The 16,121-nt window shown below is 38.0% G+C and overlaps 1 protein-coding gene across 3 annotated transcripts; it reads left to right on the forward strand.

The window, feature by feature from the left end:
- Positions 1 to 171: 171 nt before the first annotated feature.
- Positions 172 to 13,968, forward strand: TM4SF18 (transmembrane 4 L six family member 18). Of its 3 annotated transcripts, XM_011972784.1 has the most exons (7): positions 172 to 240; positions 974 to 1,070; positions 1,180 to 1,373; positions 4,671 to 4,760; positions 5,844 to 5,986; positions 10,016 to 10,196; positions 10,961 to 11,692. In XM_011972784.1, the coding sequence occupies exons 3-7, from the start codon at positions 1,197 to 1,199 to the stop codon at positions 10,973 to 10,975; spliced, it is 606 nt and encodes a 201-aa protein (XP_011828174.1). In that variant the 5' UTR covers positions 172 to 240; positions 974 to 1,070; positions 1,180 to 1,196; the 3' UTR covers positions 10,976 to 11,692. The 3 variants fall into 3 exon arrangements, with proteins under 3 accessions (XP_011828174.1, XP_011828173.1, XP_011828175.1); XM_011972783.1 differs by lacking the exon at positions 172 to 240 and having other exon boundaries at positions 822 to 1,070; positions 10,961 to 13,968; XM_011972785.1 differs by lacking the exon at positions 172 to 240 and having other exon boundaries at positions 835 to 1,074.
- The last annotated feature ends 2,153 nt before the right edge of the window (positions 13,969 to 16,121 follow it).

Below are 16,121 nucleotides of genomic sequence, written 5' to 3' on the forward strand. Positions count from 1 at the left end.
TCCTTCCTTCCTTCCTTCCTTCCTTCCTTCCTTCCTTCCTTCTTTCCTTCCTTCTTTCCTTCCTTCTTTCTTTTCTTTCTTTTCTTTCTTTCTTTTCTTTCTTTCTTTCTCTCTTTCTTTCTCTCTTTCTTTCTCTCTGTCTTTCTCTCTTTCTTTCTTTTTTGAAATGGAGTCTCACTTTGTCACCCAGGCTGGAGTGCAGTGGAATGATCTCGGCTCACTGCAACCACCGTCTCCCAGGTTCAAGTGATTCTCCTGCCTCAGCCTCCGGAGTAGCTGAGATTACAGGCGCCCACCACCATGTCCGGCTAATATTTGTATTTTTAGTAGAGATCGGGTTTCACCATGTTGGCCAGGCTGGTCTCGAGCTCTTGATCTCAGATGATCCACCTGCCTCGGCCTCTCAAAGTGCTGAGATTACAGGCGTGAGCCACTGCACCAGCCCTATCTTTGTTTTCTTAATAGTAGGGAAAATATTTATTTCTGTTATGATTTTTCAGAGAGGTAGAGATAATAGATGCAAACTCTTGGAAGGAAAGCTGTACTGATCTAACCAAGATATTTTGTTTTTCTCATCCACCAGTTCCTTTCTCAGTCCTTTCTGTATTCTTGCAATTTGAACAAAGCTTGGTGAATAGTGAGCACATAAAAAGCATATTAGGTGAAAGACAGATACATAAAGAGGGTAAAGTCAGGACATTTTAACAAACATATCAAGCTCTAAATATAAGCCTCCTTGGTAGTTTTCTCTTTAACCCTCTCTCCACTGTTGGATGAAATTTACTACATTCAATCCCAGTCCCCACCCCAACTTCCTTCTTAACACAGGGTCAGGGTTAAGCCTTCAGTGGTTTAATCCAGAGGAAAATGACTTATTTTAAAAAGCAGTGAAAAACACCGCATTCCTTTGGCACAGGATGAAGACCAGCTCAGCTCTTCAGTTGTTGATCATTGTCTATTGTTCTCCAAACAGTAAACCACTATTTCACACTGAGATTGTCGGCTGCGGATATATTCCAATTCCCCGGCTCCTCATGAATATGAAGTGAAGGGCTCTGACCCTGAAAGTGGTAGGTAATCTCAAAAAACAAAAAACAAAAAAAAGAGAGAGAAAAAAGGTCAGGTAGGAAGAAGAAAACGAGACTTTCTGTGGCTGTATACTCTTGAAATCTCCCACAGGTTCTAAGCAGGGCAAAATGGGGTCTCGGAAGTGTGGAGGCTGCTTAAGTTGTCTGCTGATTCCGCTTGCACTTTGGAGTATAATCGTGAACATATTATTGTATTTCCCGAATGGGCAAACTTCCTATGCATCCAGCAATAAACTCACCAACTACGTGTGGTATTTTGAAGGAATCTGTTTCTCAGGCGTCATGGTAAGTGTGACTTTGGAGACTTGGGAGAGAAGGGGGAGTTGTAATTGAGACTTACCTTGTACCTGGTAAAAATAATGAACAATGGAAAAATCATTTGCTAATCTTGGGTGTCGGATTTGAAAGAGGGATGGGGATGAAGGGGCAGGTAATCTGCTAGGATTTGGGGCATAACTCTGTTTTCAATAAGCTGCTCAGCAATGCAGCTTCAGTAATGCAGGAAATTAGTCCTAATGAAAGTCTGTGTGACACTGGCCTGTAAAAAGAGAATGTTCTCATGAACACTGCATATCAATTTAAGCTATTTGATCTTCAGTGGCATTACTGTTTTCTAGAACAGATTTTCTGTCTGCACTCATGTCTTTCTAGCTTGAATGGGCTTTAGGACAGCATGAAAAAAAAGCAGCAACTTGGATATTCAGACAAACCTGCATGTCAATCTAAGTTCTGTTGTTTGTGCCATGGACCTTTAGCACATTACTCAGTATCTTTGAGCCTCAGTATTCTAATGTGAAAAATGTGAATAACCGCATTTTCTTTTCAAGATAAAATATATATATAGATAAAGTGCCCAGGAGAGAGACTGGCATGTAGTAGATAGTCAGTGACTGTTGTAATTATGATTATTAAAGAATGAGCTGTGTCATCATTAAATAATCCTACATTGAGACCCTAATAATGGAGGGAGTTTTTGAAAAGTAAATTGAATTATCAATGGTAAGAATCCATGAACGTTTTCCTGATGACTTTGTGTTCTTTAAAAATAAACAAACTGATAGTAAATCATGTTGGCAACTCAGAGGAAAAGACAATTTCCTGGTCAAGTCATTTCTTTTTTTTTTTTTTTAATTCTTTTTTTTTATTATTATAGTTTAAGTTCTAGGGTACATGTGCACAAAGTGCAGGTTTGTTACATATGTATACATGTGCCATGTTGGTGTGCTGTACCCATTAACTTGTCATTTACATTAGGTATATCTCCTAATGCTATCCCTTCCCCCGTTCCCTCCCCATAATAGGCCCTGGTGTGTGATGTTCCCCTTCCTGTGTCCAAGTGATCTCATTGTTCAATTCCCACCAATGAGTGAGAACATGCGGTGTTTGGCTTTCTTTTCTTGCGATAGTTTGCTGAGAATGATGGTTTCCAGCTGCATCCATGTCCCTACAAAGGACACAAATTCATCCTTTTTTGTGGCTGCATAGTATTCCATGGTGTATATGTGTCACATTTTCTTAATCCAGTCTATCACTGATGGACATTTGGGTTGATTCCAAGTCTTTGCTATTGTGAATAGTGCTGCAATAAACATACATGTGCATGTGTCTTTATAGCAGGATGATTTATAATCCTTTGGGTATATACCCAATAATAGTTCATTATGGACTGTAAGCTAATCAGACCACCAATAATTAGAAGAAAATTCATTATGATCTATTTCTACGTGTTTTAGGGGTGTTTAATTATTATATTTGAACAGCTATGTTGTAAAGCAATTTTCTTTTAGTTATTCATTTTGCATATTAAATTAATAAACTTTAAAATATTAATATCCAATGCTATTGAAGCTGCTATGAAATAAGTACATAACTAATGTTGGCTGCACTACAAATAAGTGTCAGTCTTTTGGGGAAGAGTTTGGTGTAATATATCAAGATCCATGAAAATGCTTATGTCATTTGACTCAGTAATCCTATGTCTCATGATTTATTCTGAGGAAATCATCCAAAATAAGGAAAGAGCTATGTGCACAAATGATTGTGGCTGCATTGGTATAATAGCAAATAATTAGAAGAAGCATCTTACAGAGAAGTAGTGAAATAAATTATGGTACATTGACTTCATACAGTGGTGAAAATTATAATTACGAAGATGTAACAACATGGAAAATGCACATTATTTCATGTTAAGTGAAAAAAGGCACAACAACATTGTGGGTAAATTACTATTGCAGCTGTGTCAAATAGACATATGTAGGAAAACACCAGAAATAAATGCGTGAAGACACACAAGGGTGGTGGAATTATGTGTAATTTACCTCCATTATTCTTGACTCCTCTATATTGCAGTTATATTTTAAAACAAAAAAAGAAGGCAGTGTCTCTTTCGACAGTTGATGCCTAAGCAATAAGACTACAGGCTCCAGGTCTAATTATCTCTATCAGTATTGTAATGAAGCTGGTTACTATGCTTTGGCCTTGTCTCATCATTGTTTCCCTCAATATGCAATTGCAATAGATGGAAGAGCATTAGACCAGAATTTCTTTCAGTCTGTCATAACTAACGATGTTGGAAAGGGGGGAATATAGGACTCTTTTGCTTATATTCCATGTAAAAATTAAAACTGGGAAAAGAAACCTGTTCTCTATTTTTTTCATTTTCCAGGAATTATTAAAATATATTACTATAACTGCATCAAATCCTTTTAGGAGAAAAGGAGAAGAATATAGGTAAATAATTAAATGAACAAAAAAAGTAATGAAAGCTGAAGAAATTTGGAAACTAGAAACATTGGCTACAAAGAGTAAAATAACAGTGAACTCAGCTGTAGGATTCAGTCCTGAATAGTAAGAGTAAAAACCGGGTGGAGAATTTCCCATAAGCAATTCATGGTCTGTATCTAGCCTAACCAGAGATTATAATGGTAAAGAAATACATGTTCTTTCCAGAGCTCTGGCCTTTTGCCTAAAATAAAATTTTAAAAAGGCAATAAGATGCATTGATTCTCCCACTTTGTTGGCTTGATACAGACAAAACACAGTGAAACAATTTAAACCTGAGATGGTTTGAATGCATGGGGAAATTGAAGTCACTTTAAAGAGATATGGTTTCAGGTTAACTGAGCCTCTCACCTGCATTCCCAGAGGACAGTAAACGAAGAGAGGTTGGCAAACTACCAAGCCTGCTGAATGATTTTCCTTGGTTCTCCACAACTGAGTCATTGAGAAAGGCAGGTTTTGCTGCCCAGGGTGGTATTCTCATGTCCATACCATTTACTTCTCCTTAATCATTAGCTTTTGATGGTTGCTAACCATGATAATGATAGCTAACATTTATCAGTCACTTATTATCAATCAACCACTATACTCAAAATGTCACATATATTACCTCATGACAACCTCTTGATACGATTTTATAAAGAAGGTGTTTCAAATTCACACAGCTAGAAAGTGGCAGAGCTTGGATTCAAATCCAGATCTACCTGACCCCAGAGTCTATGCTTGAAGTCACTGTCCTCTGATTATAAGCACAAATGTAAACGAGCATTTCATTACCAACATTTTATGTCTTCCCTCCTATAGATGCTTATAGTAGCAACAGTTCTTCTGGTACTGGAGAATAATAAAAACTATAAATGTTGCCAGAGTGAAAACTGCAGCAAAAAATATGTGGTAAGAGCAATAGTTTTTTGAGGATGGTTGAGTGGGTTCCAGCTTTCTTTCCTCTCACTCAGAAACACAAAGGTATTGACAGTATTGTACCCTCACTACTGTTGAGTACGGTACAGAGATCAAGAATTTACTGCCAAGATCATCTTCCATTTTGCTTAGTCTTTCCTCCATCTTTGTTCTACTGATGCGCTTTCAGAAAATCAACATTTAAAGATACCTAAAATTAGGAAATCTTACTTTTTCCTAACTGAGTTTCTATTAGTCTATTTTTTCTTTATAAACTTTATTGAGGGCTAAATTACATATAATAAATGGCATCCATTAAAAGTATGCAATATCATGAGTTTTAACAGTTGACTATACCTATGAAACCACCATTGCAGTCAAGATAACAGAATATTTCTGCCAATTCCAAAAGATTAACTGTTGATTTACTTTTTGTCATTATAGATTAGTTTGTATTTTATATATGTGGAATCACACAGTATTTGTCTTTTTTTATCTGTTTTTTTTTTCCATCCAGGATAATAATTTTTAGATTCATCCATGTTGTTGGGTGTATGTGATGTGCATTTTTTAAGTTGGCACTTTAAAAATCATTAAAATAGTATCAGGAAGAATAATACAACCAAATTTTCTAAGCCAGTACTCCTGCATTTCTACCATTCTCCTTATCCTCTTCCTCCTCTTCATCATTATTCACACTTGCATAGAGAACTCACTCTACCTAGAAAATAACAGGTCTTCAATAGATAGTTGTGGGTTGATTGATCACATCCTTCAGTGCATTTTCATAAGAAGTGATCATTATTTTGATATCAAAATTCCAGAAGGAAAGAATAAATTTAGTAAATTACCTAGTTACTTCTATGTGATGCCAAACAAAATGTTATTTAAAAACTTATTTGTAAGATCAAATAGGTTTGGGTTACTTTTTTTTTTTATTTGTATGTGGATATTTAGTATTGTATAGACTGCATGAGCTTGGATGAATAGGGGAATGTAGTTATCTGATAATTTATCCACAATATCCCCTTGTCATTGCATTCTATGGTACTAACCTGCTTCTGTGTTTTAATTTAGACACTGCTGTCGATTATCTTTTCTTCCGTTGGAATTGCTTTTTCTGGATACTGTCTGGTCATCTCTGCCTTGGGTCTGATCCAGGGGCCATATTGCCTCACCCTTGACGGCTGGGAGTATGCTTTTGAAGGCACTGCTGGACGGTAAGGAATAATTCCCCAAACCAAGAAGGTCAGAAAATCAGAAATACCTGGCCTCATGCTCATGCTCATGGTCATTTTCCATGATCACTTTGGGGTTCCCTGTGGCTGTTTTAGTGCAGAATTTTCCTGTTAGTTTACTAACATCCAGACCAATTTGTTCTTGCACAGATCTTTGTTTAGATTTTTTTCTTCAGTCTTTTAATGTGATTTTCATTCAATGTCTTGAGGCTGTCATGGAGCCATCCAAACGAAAGGTGTGTTTCTCCCTAACTCAGATTAAAGTCGTGTGGTTACTATGGTCTGATCTGGTAACAGCTGGAGCTTATGGCCTGGCTGGATCCAGGAACTCAGTTTTGTTTTGTGGCCAGGTTGGACATGTGGTCTGTTACAACTGTGAAAAGGCTTGGGAAGGAGAGAAACCATGGTGCTCTTGGATGATGCCACTCAGGGCTATAGTAGGAGGGATGATAAAGAGATAGAACAAGGCAGGGTGAGCAGGAAAGTGCAGTCTGTGATCCAGGGACATGATTAGGTGCAGGAGTTTGTGGAATGAGCCAGAGCTTATGCAGTTTTTACTAGAGGAGTGTCTAAAGTGGTGGTCTTGCTCAGAAGGCTAGTAATTCAGCCAGGAGTCTCACAACCCAAACCCAGATCTCAGAATGCCTCACACTAGCCTTGTGCTGGGCTTATTGGATTCCCAGCACCAGATGCAGATTAGGAAGTAGCAGGGCCCAGAAAGAAATACAGAAGAAGTCCATTGAATCTCTCCTTGTTTTTATCCTGTGCTCAGAATTCTAATGGAGTAAAATGAGGGAATGTCTGTACCATTCACTGGGGGAAGTTATATTTTCTTCTCAACTCTCCATGATTGGCTTTATTGTTCAAGGCCCATGTCCATCTGAGGTCTTACATGTGCATCTAGGCCTGCATGGCAGAGTTACTTCTGTGCCTGTACCTGCCTTCATTCTGAAGATTTTTACAGGGTGCTACATACCATGACCTTTCTTAGCAAACATGAATCTCCCTCAGGTCAGGAAAACCTAGATAAGAACCTCAGTCTTTCCTGAGAAATTGGAAGAGACACTCCTGGAGGACTGACGGGGCTCAGTAAAGAGGATCCTAATGTAGAAATTCCCACTAGGTGCGAAAGAAGCCTTTTTAATGCCATCAGCCCCTGAACTTTTCCCTACCTCAAAATCAAAACTTCCCCTTTTAAGTTATGACTCTCTAGGCTGCCTATATGCCCCTCCATTACTCCCTTAAGCTGCCCCGGAGGCTTGTTTTCACCTGTTTCCATCTACGTAAAAATGTTTAAAGGTGAAACATTGATAGGAGGCAACACAGGGAAGCTAAGTCTCTGGTCCCCTCAAGAAGTTTCCAAGGCTTGACAAATACAGTGTGGAGCAGGTGTTAATATTGAATTGTGCATATCAATTATTCATTTTTGCATTTATTCAGCAAATATTCATTGAGCATTGACTAGGTCCAAGCCTTGCACTAAGTACTGGAGAATCAGAGGTAAATCACACAGAGTCCTTTCCCTCCAGAAACTCACACAGACCTGACAGACATTCTACTGAGATGGAAACCTTAAGGTGAATGAACATTGCCATTGGAGTACAGGTCTTTGGTGGTTATAGATCGAGATTCAAGTCCCTCCCTCCTACTTATAAGCTACACGACCTTAGACAAGTATCTGGCTATCTTTGAGCCTCTGTAAGTTGGGGACAATAATCACTTCTACCTCATAGAATTTAGAATTAAATGGAAGTAATGGACAAATGTGATGTGATAAATTTTCAGGTTTTATTATTAACATTATTTCCCTGTATATTCCTTTATGCCACATGACATTCCCCACCTGCCAGGTAGCCAGCAGGTTTAGTCACTGCCATGGTGGCTGGTGAGGATCCTGAGTTAGTTTTCATTCAACAAATACTTACTGATCTTTACAATTTGTCAAGCATGATCTTAGAGCTTAGACCTGGCAATTCAGAGTGAACAAAACATAGTCAGTGCTCTCAGAGTACACAGCCTGCTAAGGAAATAGAAATAGATGCAGATACAGATGCAGCCACAAATAGATATACAGATACAGATAGAATTACAATGAATGAAGTAAATGCTGCCATAGAGCTGCGTGTGGAGGTAGTGGAGGGAGTGGGTGTCAGGGCAAGCTTCTATGTTCCTCCCCAACCCTGCCAGGGCACTTATGCCCCTCTGCAGTTTACAAGAAGGATTAAACAGTATCATAGTCTGGGAAAAAAACAAGAGCCTTGCAATATTGGGGGAACTCCTGCCAATATTTCAGTGTAGGTTCTTTCTATTTTCCATAAGTGTTGGCTGGCTGAGAAATAAAGAGAAAGAGTACAAAGAGAGAAATTTTACAGCTGGGCTGCCAGGGGTGACATCACATATCGGTAGGACCATGATGCCCACCTGAGTCTCAGATCAGCAAATTTTTATTAAGGGTTTCAAAAGGGGAGGGGGTGTAAGAACAGGGAGTAGGTACAAAGATCACATACTTCAAAGGGCAAAAAGCAGAACTACTAATAAGGGTCTAACAAAGATCACAAGGCAAAGGGCAAAAGCAGAACTACTGATAAGGGTTGATGTTCAGCAGTGCATGTATTGTCTTGATAAACGTCCTACACAACAGAGAACAGGGTTTGAGAGCAGAGAACTGGTCTGATCACAAATTTACCAGGGCAGAGTTTCCCAACCCTAGTAAGCCTGAGGGTACTGCAGGAGACCAGGGCATATCTCAGTCTTTATCTCAACCATGTAAGACAGACATTCCCAGAGTGGCCATTTATAGACGTCCCCCAAGGAATGCATTCATTTCCCAGGGTATTAATATTAATAGTCCTTGCTAGGAAAAGAATTTAGTGATATCTCTCCTACTTGCATGTCTGTTTATAGGCTCTCTGCAAGAAGAAAAATATGGCTCTTTTTGCCCAACCCCTTAGGCAGTCAGACATTATGGTTGTCTTCCCTTGTTTCCTAAAAATTGCTGTTATTCTGTTCTTTTTCAAGGTGCACTGATTTCATATTGTTCAAACACACATGTTTTACAATCAATTTGTACAGTTAACACAATTATCACCGTAGTCCTGAGGTGACATACACAGGTGATAATTGTGTATCACCTGTAAAGACAATTTGTAAGACAGGTGTAAGAAATTATAAAAGAATTATTTGGGAATTGATAAATGTCCATGAAATCTTCACAATTTACGTTCATCTGCCACAGGTCCAGCCAGTCCCTCCATTTGGGGTCCCTGATTTCCTGCAACATTGCAAGTCATCTTGTTTTAAATTGCTAGATGATCTGTGCAGAGCATGTACTAGGAACAGTCTAGACAAGGGATCTGGAGGGACTCATTTCCCTGGCGGCTGAGATGGAGATAGGGGCCAATGGGGATATGAGATAGGTCTAGGGAAATTTAACAGAAAACCACATCTGTGTTGTACTTTACAGGTTCCAAACCACTTGTATACACACTCTCACCAAATATTCACAATTACTCTGTGGTTAGATATTTAACCCCATTATCAAGATAAGAGTCTGTAGGCCAGAAGAGTAAAGTTCTTTGCTCAACATCCTACAGATCCAGGAATTCTGATTTCATATTCAGTGCTCGTTCCCATTGGAGACAAGAGCTATTGGCAATATAAAGTAATTCTCAGAGTGTCTCTATTTCCTGGAGCATTAGAAGGTAGGAGATAAATAAAGGGGCAGAAAGAGTAAAAAAGAAGGAAGTAGGAAAGAAATGGAAGAGGGAGAAAGAAAAATGGAGAGGCCATGAGGGTGGTAAGGCAAGCACAACATTTATAATAAACTATGTATCTAGCTCAGTGCTATGCATATGATGTGTCCAATATGTGTATCTGAATGGTTTTTAAAATACATTAATTCATATCTAATAACTATATATTTTAGTCACACAGTAATTTCTCAAACATACAAATACCTGTAGCTTTCTTCCTTGGACCCAGTATGTAGATTTGGCCATGGGTTTCTCTCAGTTTCCTTACAGATTCCAGCATATGGATTCAGTGCCTGGAACCTGCACATGTTGTGGAGTGGAACATCATTTTATTTTCCATTCTCATAACCCTCAGTGGGCTTCAAGTGATCATCTGCCTCATCAGAGTAGCCATGCAATTATCCAAGATACTGTGTGGAAGCTATTCAGTGATCATCCAGGTAACAGATTCTCATGGGCACCTGTAGCTCATCCATATTATCCCCACTTCCCAGGATTCAATGAGGCTTTCTGAAAAGACTCTAGAATTCCATCACTTTCCCCCCATTTCTATTGCCCTCATCTTTATTCAAGCTCTACTATCTCATTTTTTTCTGATATCCCAATGTGTCTTGGCTTATGTATAAGGGTTGAATCAACTCAGTAATTGTAAAATCTGCATTTCTTGTTGTATGGTAAGGCTTCATAAGTGTTTTGAATGAGCAACGTTTTAGTATTCTACATAGAGATAACTCAAAGCATGAAGAAATTTTACCATTTATCAAGAATTTCCCTGTTCATAAGATAAGCAAAGGCTCCTAACCTTATCTCATTGAAATAACTTCTCTTCTGAATGCTGCTACATTCAACTAACAAACTTTTATCTTGAGTGCATAGTGAGTGCTTTTGAAGAAGAAGGGAAATATGTATTTATGCTATTGAAATTACTTCTACTTCATCTGCTAAAATACTCATGTTAATTTAGTTATGGTTGAAACTGCTATCAACAAGTCCAGTGAGAAGAAAAATTATGAATGAGATCTCTTGTATTTTGTTTAGCAACATAGAATGTGTAATACCTTTCCTACAAATTTCTAAGAGATGTGTTTCTATTCTATCATATTTTGAATATGAAATATAAGTTTATGTTGCTACCTGGATTATGGATTACTAATCAAGCCAAGTTTATAACTTTAATCACTTTGTTTTTCCTTTTTTCCTATAGCCTGGAATCATTTGAATAAGGACAAAAATGTTTTCCATTATCAAGACATGGCCATCTATCTAAATATTATATCAACTGTGTAGACTTAAGGACAATATTGAAATGATGGTGCTTTCTCCATTTGGTGTTTATTTGTAAAATTTGTAGTCCTCACTGCACATGCAAGTATGCCACTCTTTCATTTAGAATGTTTTTTAAGCAATATGCATCAGGAACTTCAGAAATATTTCTGCCCTTTGATCAAACAAATCCATTTCCAAGAATCTATACTAGGGAAGTAAATAAGAATATGAGAGAAAACTTTATGCAAATATGTATATTGCAGCATTATTTAATATTCTGGAAAATTAGAAACACCTCAAAATTCTAAATTCAGAGGAAGGATTAAGTAAAGAGTGGTACATACTGTAAATGCTTTCTGATACTAAAAGATAAAGTAAATAAAAAAGAGTACTAAATGGTTGTAAAATTATAGTCATTACAAATGATGTTTTTGAAATTATAAATACTAAATCAAAAAACAGGTCACAAATTCATGTTTACAGTATAACTATTTAAAGCAAATGAAACGCTAATAATCAAAATTTAGGATGAAAACTAAATCTAAAAGGAAATATAACAAAATGCCAATTATGCTTGGTTTGGGGCATTGATGGCCCTTCTTCCCACTTTTCTATATTTTCCAAGATTTCTTTATTGAATATGTTTTACTATAAATATTTTCTAAACTCATATTTTCACTATTAAATTTTTTTTTATTTTTCCAAACTTTAAGGCATATGTTCTTTCCACATTCCTCAACATTATTTGCAAACATCATGAAATGACACTTCCATTCAACATTCAATGAGGAAAGTAGTGATATAGATAAGCCAAAAAGAGTTTTATATAAACTTATACAATCTAAACTCTTGCTCTTCCTTTCTGACTCCTAATGGTGAGTGTGATGGACTAGAAGAGGTAGCCTTAAAATAAGTGAGCAGCTAGGGAACATGCTCAATGGGCAAGAGAAAATGACCACTGACCAGTCAATACCTGTGTCAGGGGGAGGTACCAGTACCTATATTTCTTTTTAAAGTAATTAAAAAGTAGAACACTTACAAATTTTCCACCTATACATGCCATGACTTCCTCAGGGACAGTAGCCACATCTTATATTTTCCCACCATCCACAGGACCCACTACACAGTGGAGCCAGTAGGCACTCAGTGTTGAATGCTCATACCAGGTTTTCTGCTTCCTGTAGTTACCCTGCTGAACACCGCTTCCATCACAGGTGCACTGGGCCTCAACACTTCTGCTATTTCCCCATTTGTCTCCTCCATGGACACTGTCAACAATGGTCTGTCAACACCTGCTCTGTGCCAAAGCCAGGGAGTAGGCTGGGGGGATACGGAAGAGAATATCTTTCTCCTTGATGCCTGCTGTGCCAACAGCCCCCTTTAAGCCCCGTTTACAGCTTTTGCTGAAACAAGCATCTTGAAAGCAAGCCATGTTATATACCACGTGACCTTCATGCTCTGGGACCAGCTGACTGAACTGGGGCAAGCCCCAGAGTCTTCGGCAGCCTATTGTCTTGCTAATGGCCTCTGACTTAGGCCGGAGTAAAAGACTATCCAAGCAAGACTGGTGGTTATGCAAGCATGAGAATTTGAACTAGGAAGCCAAGAATGAAGCAACTGGAGTATTAGCATCAAAAAGTGGTTAAAGGATGAAGAAGGAAGCCAATATTTAGAGAGAGTATCTGGTTCATGTTAATAACGGTATCCTATTAAAAGGAAGATATGTGAACTTCTGCTCCAAAAGTTCCTAAAACTGCCTTTGCCCACAGTGACAGTGTACACTAGGCCTGGTTTCTGTTCTTGGATTCCTAGATAGTCTTTCTTCTTTGTCACTGTGCTGATCATTTCAGTAAACCCCACTACTAAATCAGTGCAGCTTTGCCTATTGCAACCAAAATGACCAAACCAAAGTCTCCCTTTTCCAGATATTGGGTTGGAGGGATGCTAAGACAAAGATGCTTAGGCTCCAGAGTTTTACAGAGCTTCATTCAATAACATTTTACTTTCCAAAGAACTTAAACATGAGATCCGAAGGACTTGGGCCAGGAGACAAAACCACGCTACAAACACCATGTTGTACTCAGAGTGACATCTCCTCTCTGACAGCCCAGGATTTCTCTATCAAGTCCGTAAGCTAGTCATATCCAGGACCATCTTGTTAAAGATTCTCCCAGAGTCTCCTCAGCCCTCTTGTAAACAGACTTCTGGAAGGTCCACCTCATCGGTTTGTCAGATATTTTCAGACTGTCTATCTCTTGTTTAGATTCAGCATGGCACCATACATTGAATGGACTATGAATAGATGTTTGCTGAATGACTCCAACACAGCATTGGACACATCAGGGGTACAGCCAAATGCAGCATGATATCTCTATCAGGAAAATTAAATTTTAACACTGCCACCAAATATTCTATATTTGAAGAGTATATGCTAATTATGCAATTTTAAGTAAAAAAAGCTGAATACAAAAAAGCTGAACACAAAAAAAGCTGAATATGTGTGCTTCATATCCTTGTGAATTCAAAGTAAAAAGGAAGAAAACTCAAAAACCAAATATATGTATACAGTTTGAAGCCAAATTTTTAATTAAGTAACCATATAATTACATGTAGACATGCGTAAACCTTCAGATATGTAAAGACCAGAAAAATATTTAAAAGTTAATAGTTACATCATCTGTGGTCATAACGCCCTGAAAATGCCTAATATTGGAAGCTTAAGCAGGATTGGGCCAGGTTATTACTTAGGTGGGATACCAGATGCTATAGGCTGAAAAAAGAAAGCATAAGTATATACAAGTTAATACTTAATAATTATCTCCTGATAATAGGACTATGAGTTAGTTATATCTCTTTTATTTACATTGTTCAGTATTTTCAAATTTCCCTTTGAAAATGTGTTATGTACCTGAATTATTAGAAAAAATAAATGTCATTTAAAAAGCAGTGGTCCTCTATTTCTTTCTGTAAAATTCATTTAAGGAGTTAAAATAGAAAATATATATAGGTATGTGTGTGACTGGCCTTCTCTTACCCTTTCCAGAAATAATCTTTCTACTTCCTAATCCTGAAAGAGAGTATTACCAGCTAATCCTAATTGAGAATGATTTATGTTTTATGCATTTCTGCACTTATTATTGATCTACTATTCTCCTTGCTTCTGTCTCATTGTTATTTTCCTAACTTCTTAAATTGAATACCTAGCTTATTGATTTTCTAACTTTCTTTTTCTTAAAACAAGCTTTTAAGACTAGACATTTTTCTTTAATTACCATTTTGGCTGAATCTCACAAGCTTTAAAATGTTGCATTTTCCTTGTTTAGTTATAAATATTTTCTAGTTTTCTTTATGATTTATTTTTTGTTCCGTGAGATTTTTAATGCGCTTTAAAATTTCCAAGTATATGGCTGGGTGCAGTGGCTCATGCCTGTAATCCCAGCGCTTTGAGAAGCCGAGGAGGGCAGATCACAAGGTCAGGAGTTCGAGACCAGCCTGGCCAACATAGTGAAACCCTATCTCTACTAAAAATACAAAAAAATTAGCCTGACTTGGTAGTGGGTGCCTGTAATCCCAGCTACCTGGGAAGCTGAAGTGGAGAATCTCTTGAACCTGGGAGGCGGAGGTTGCAGTGAGCCAAGATTGTGCCACTGTACTCCAGCCCGGGCAACAGTGTGAGACTCCATCTCAAAACAAACAAACAAACAAACAAAAAACTTTCCAAGTATATGAGTTTATGTTATGTTTTTGTGATTTTGAACTTAATTGTATTGTGATCTTAGAAAGTGGTCTGTATGATTCCGATAATTTGAAAGTTTTTAAGGTTTATTTTATGATTACTTTTTGTAAATGTTCTATGTGCTGTAAAATTATGTGTTTTCTCCAAATATGGAGGTCAGAATTCTATATGTGTACTAATATTAGGTCAAGTCGTTAATTTTGTTCAGGTTTTCAATATTCTGTTTGGTTCTTTGCTTGATTTAGGGTTGCTGTGAGGATTAAATGAATATATAGAGAGAGTAATTTTATACTTTTATTGATATACATATCAGAAAACAGTATTTGGCACATAGATATGATTTATAAGTGGCCTATAGCACAGTGGAATAAAGATGTACTTTGGAGTCAAGTTGCTTGGGTTCGAATCTGGGTTCTGCCTTATTAGGTGTGCGACTTTGGTCAAGTTTACTTAACCTCTGTGAGCATCAGTTTCTGAGCCTGTAAAACAGGAATAATAATAGGGTTGTTGTGAAGATTAATTGAGTTCAAACATATAAAGTTCTTAGTGCCTGGGTGACTTAAATCAGAACCCAGGTGCAGTTGGAGCAGATTTGGGATGGTGGGGACATGGAAATGCCACAAAAACAACAGAAGGGGAAGGGGATGGAGAAAGGTCATAGGGTCATAGAGACAGCAAAGGGTCAGCCATTTTAGGAGAGAAAGAAGGTGAAGGTAGATAGGCATTGTTAGGCTAGACAAAGTGCACAAGAGGCCAGCACTGCCTTACCTTTTGTCACACACTTGGAGACTGTGAGCTTAGCAGACATCATATTCAGATTCCTAAAACCCCTGCCTCTGCCCTATACATTTCCATCTCTTTGGAAAGCTATGAGGAATAGGGGCAATCCAAGGTTATTATTGTGAAAACCATAACTATTTGTATTCAGAAAGAATCCTGCTAGCTCTGCTTCCTGCTTTGTGAGATGAAGCTGAAAATTAAGGACAAGATTCCAGTTCTGGAAGAACCGAGATCTATGGCAGGAAATCAAGTTAAGGAGTCAAGTTTGAGTGTGTGCAGCTGGACAGGCAGGGCAAGATACACAAACCTGGCCACTGAAATCTTTTTATGTTAGAAAGAGCACTGGATGTGGTACCTGGCTACCGAGGTCAGAGATCACACCATGCCTAGTCAGTCCAAGGAACTTTAACCAATTCAGATAAAATGCTTTATCTGGGTTAAGATGAAAACACACACACGGGAGGGCGGAGCAAGATGGCTGAATAGGAACAGCTCCAGTCTCCAACTCCCAGCATGAGCGACACAGAAGACCGGTGATTTCTGCATTTTCAACTGAGGTACTGGGTTCATCTCACTAGGGAGT

This window comes from Mandrillus leucophaeus, unplaced genomic scaffold (assembly GCF_000951045.1).
Source record: "Mandrillus leucophaeus isolate KB7577 unplaced genomic scaffold, Mleu.le_1.0 Scaffold130, whole genome shotgun sequence".
NCBI classification, from domain to species: domain Eukaryota; kingdom Metazoa; phylum Chordata; class Mammalia; order Primates; family Cercopithecidae; genus Mandrillus; species Mandrillus leucophaeus.

Bases quoted from the DNA above. Each gene is read 5' to 3' on its own strand.
- TM4SF18 (XM_011972784.1), top strand. From the start codon at position 1,197: ATGGGGTCTCGGAAGTGTGGAGGCTGCTTAAGTTGTCTGCTGATTCCG. The intron at 4,761-5,843 runs GTAAGAGCAATA...GTTTTAATTTAG, and splicing joins ACTGCAGCAAAAAATATGTG to ACACTGCTGTCGATTATCTT. The intron at 5,987-10,015 runs GTAAGGAATAAT...GGTTTCTCTCAG, and splicing joins TTTGAAGGCACTGCTGGACG to TTTCCTTACAGATTCCAGCA.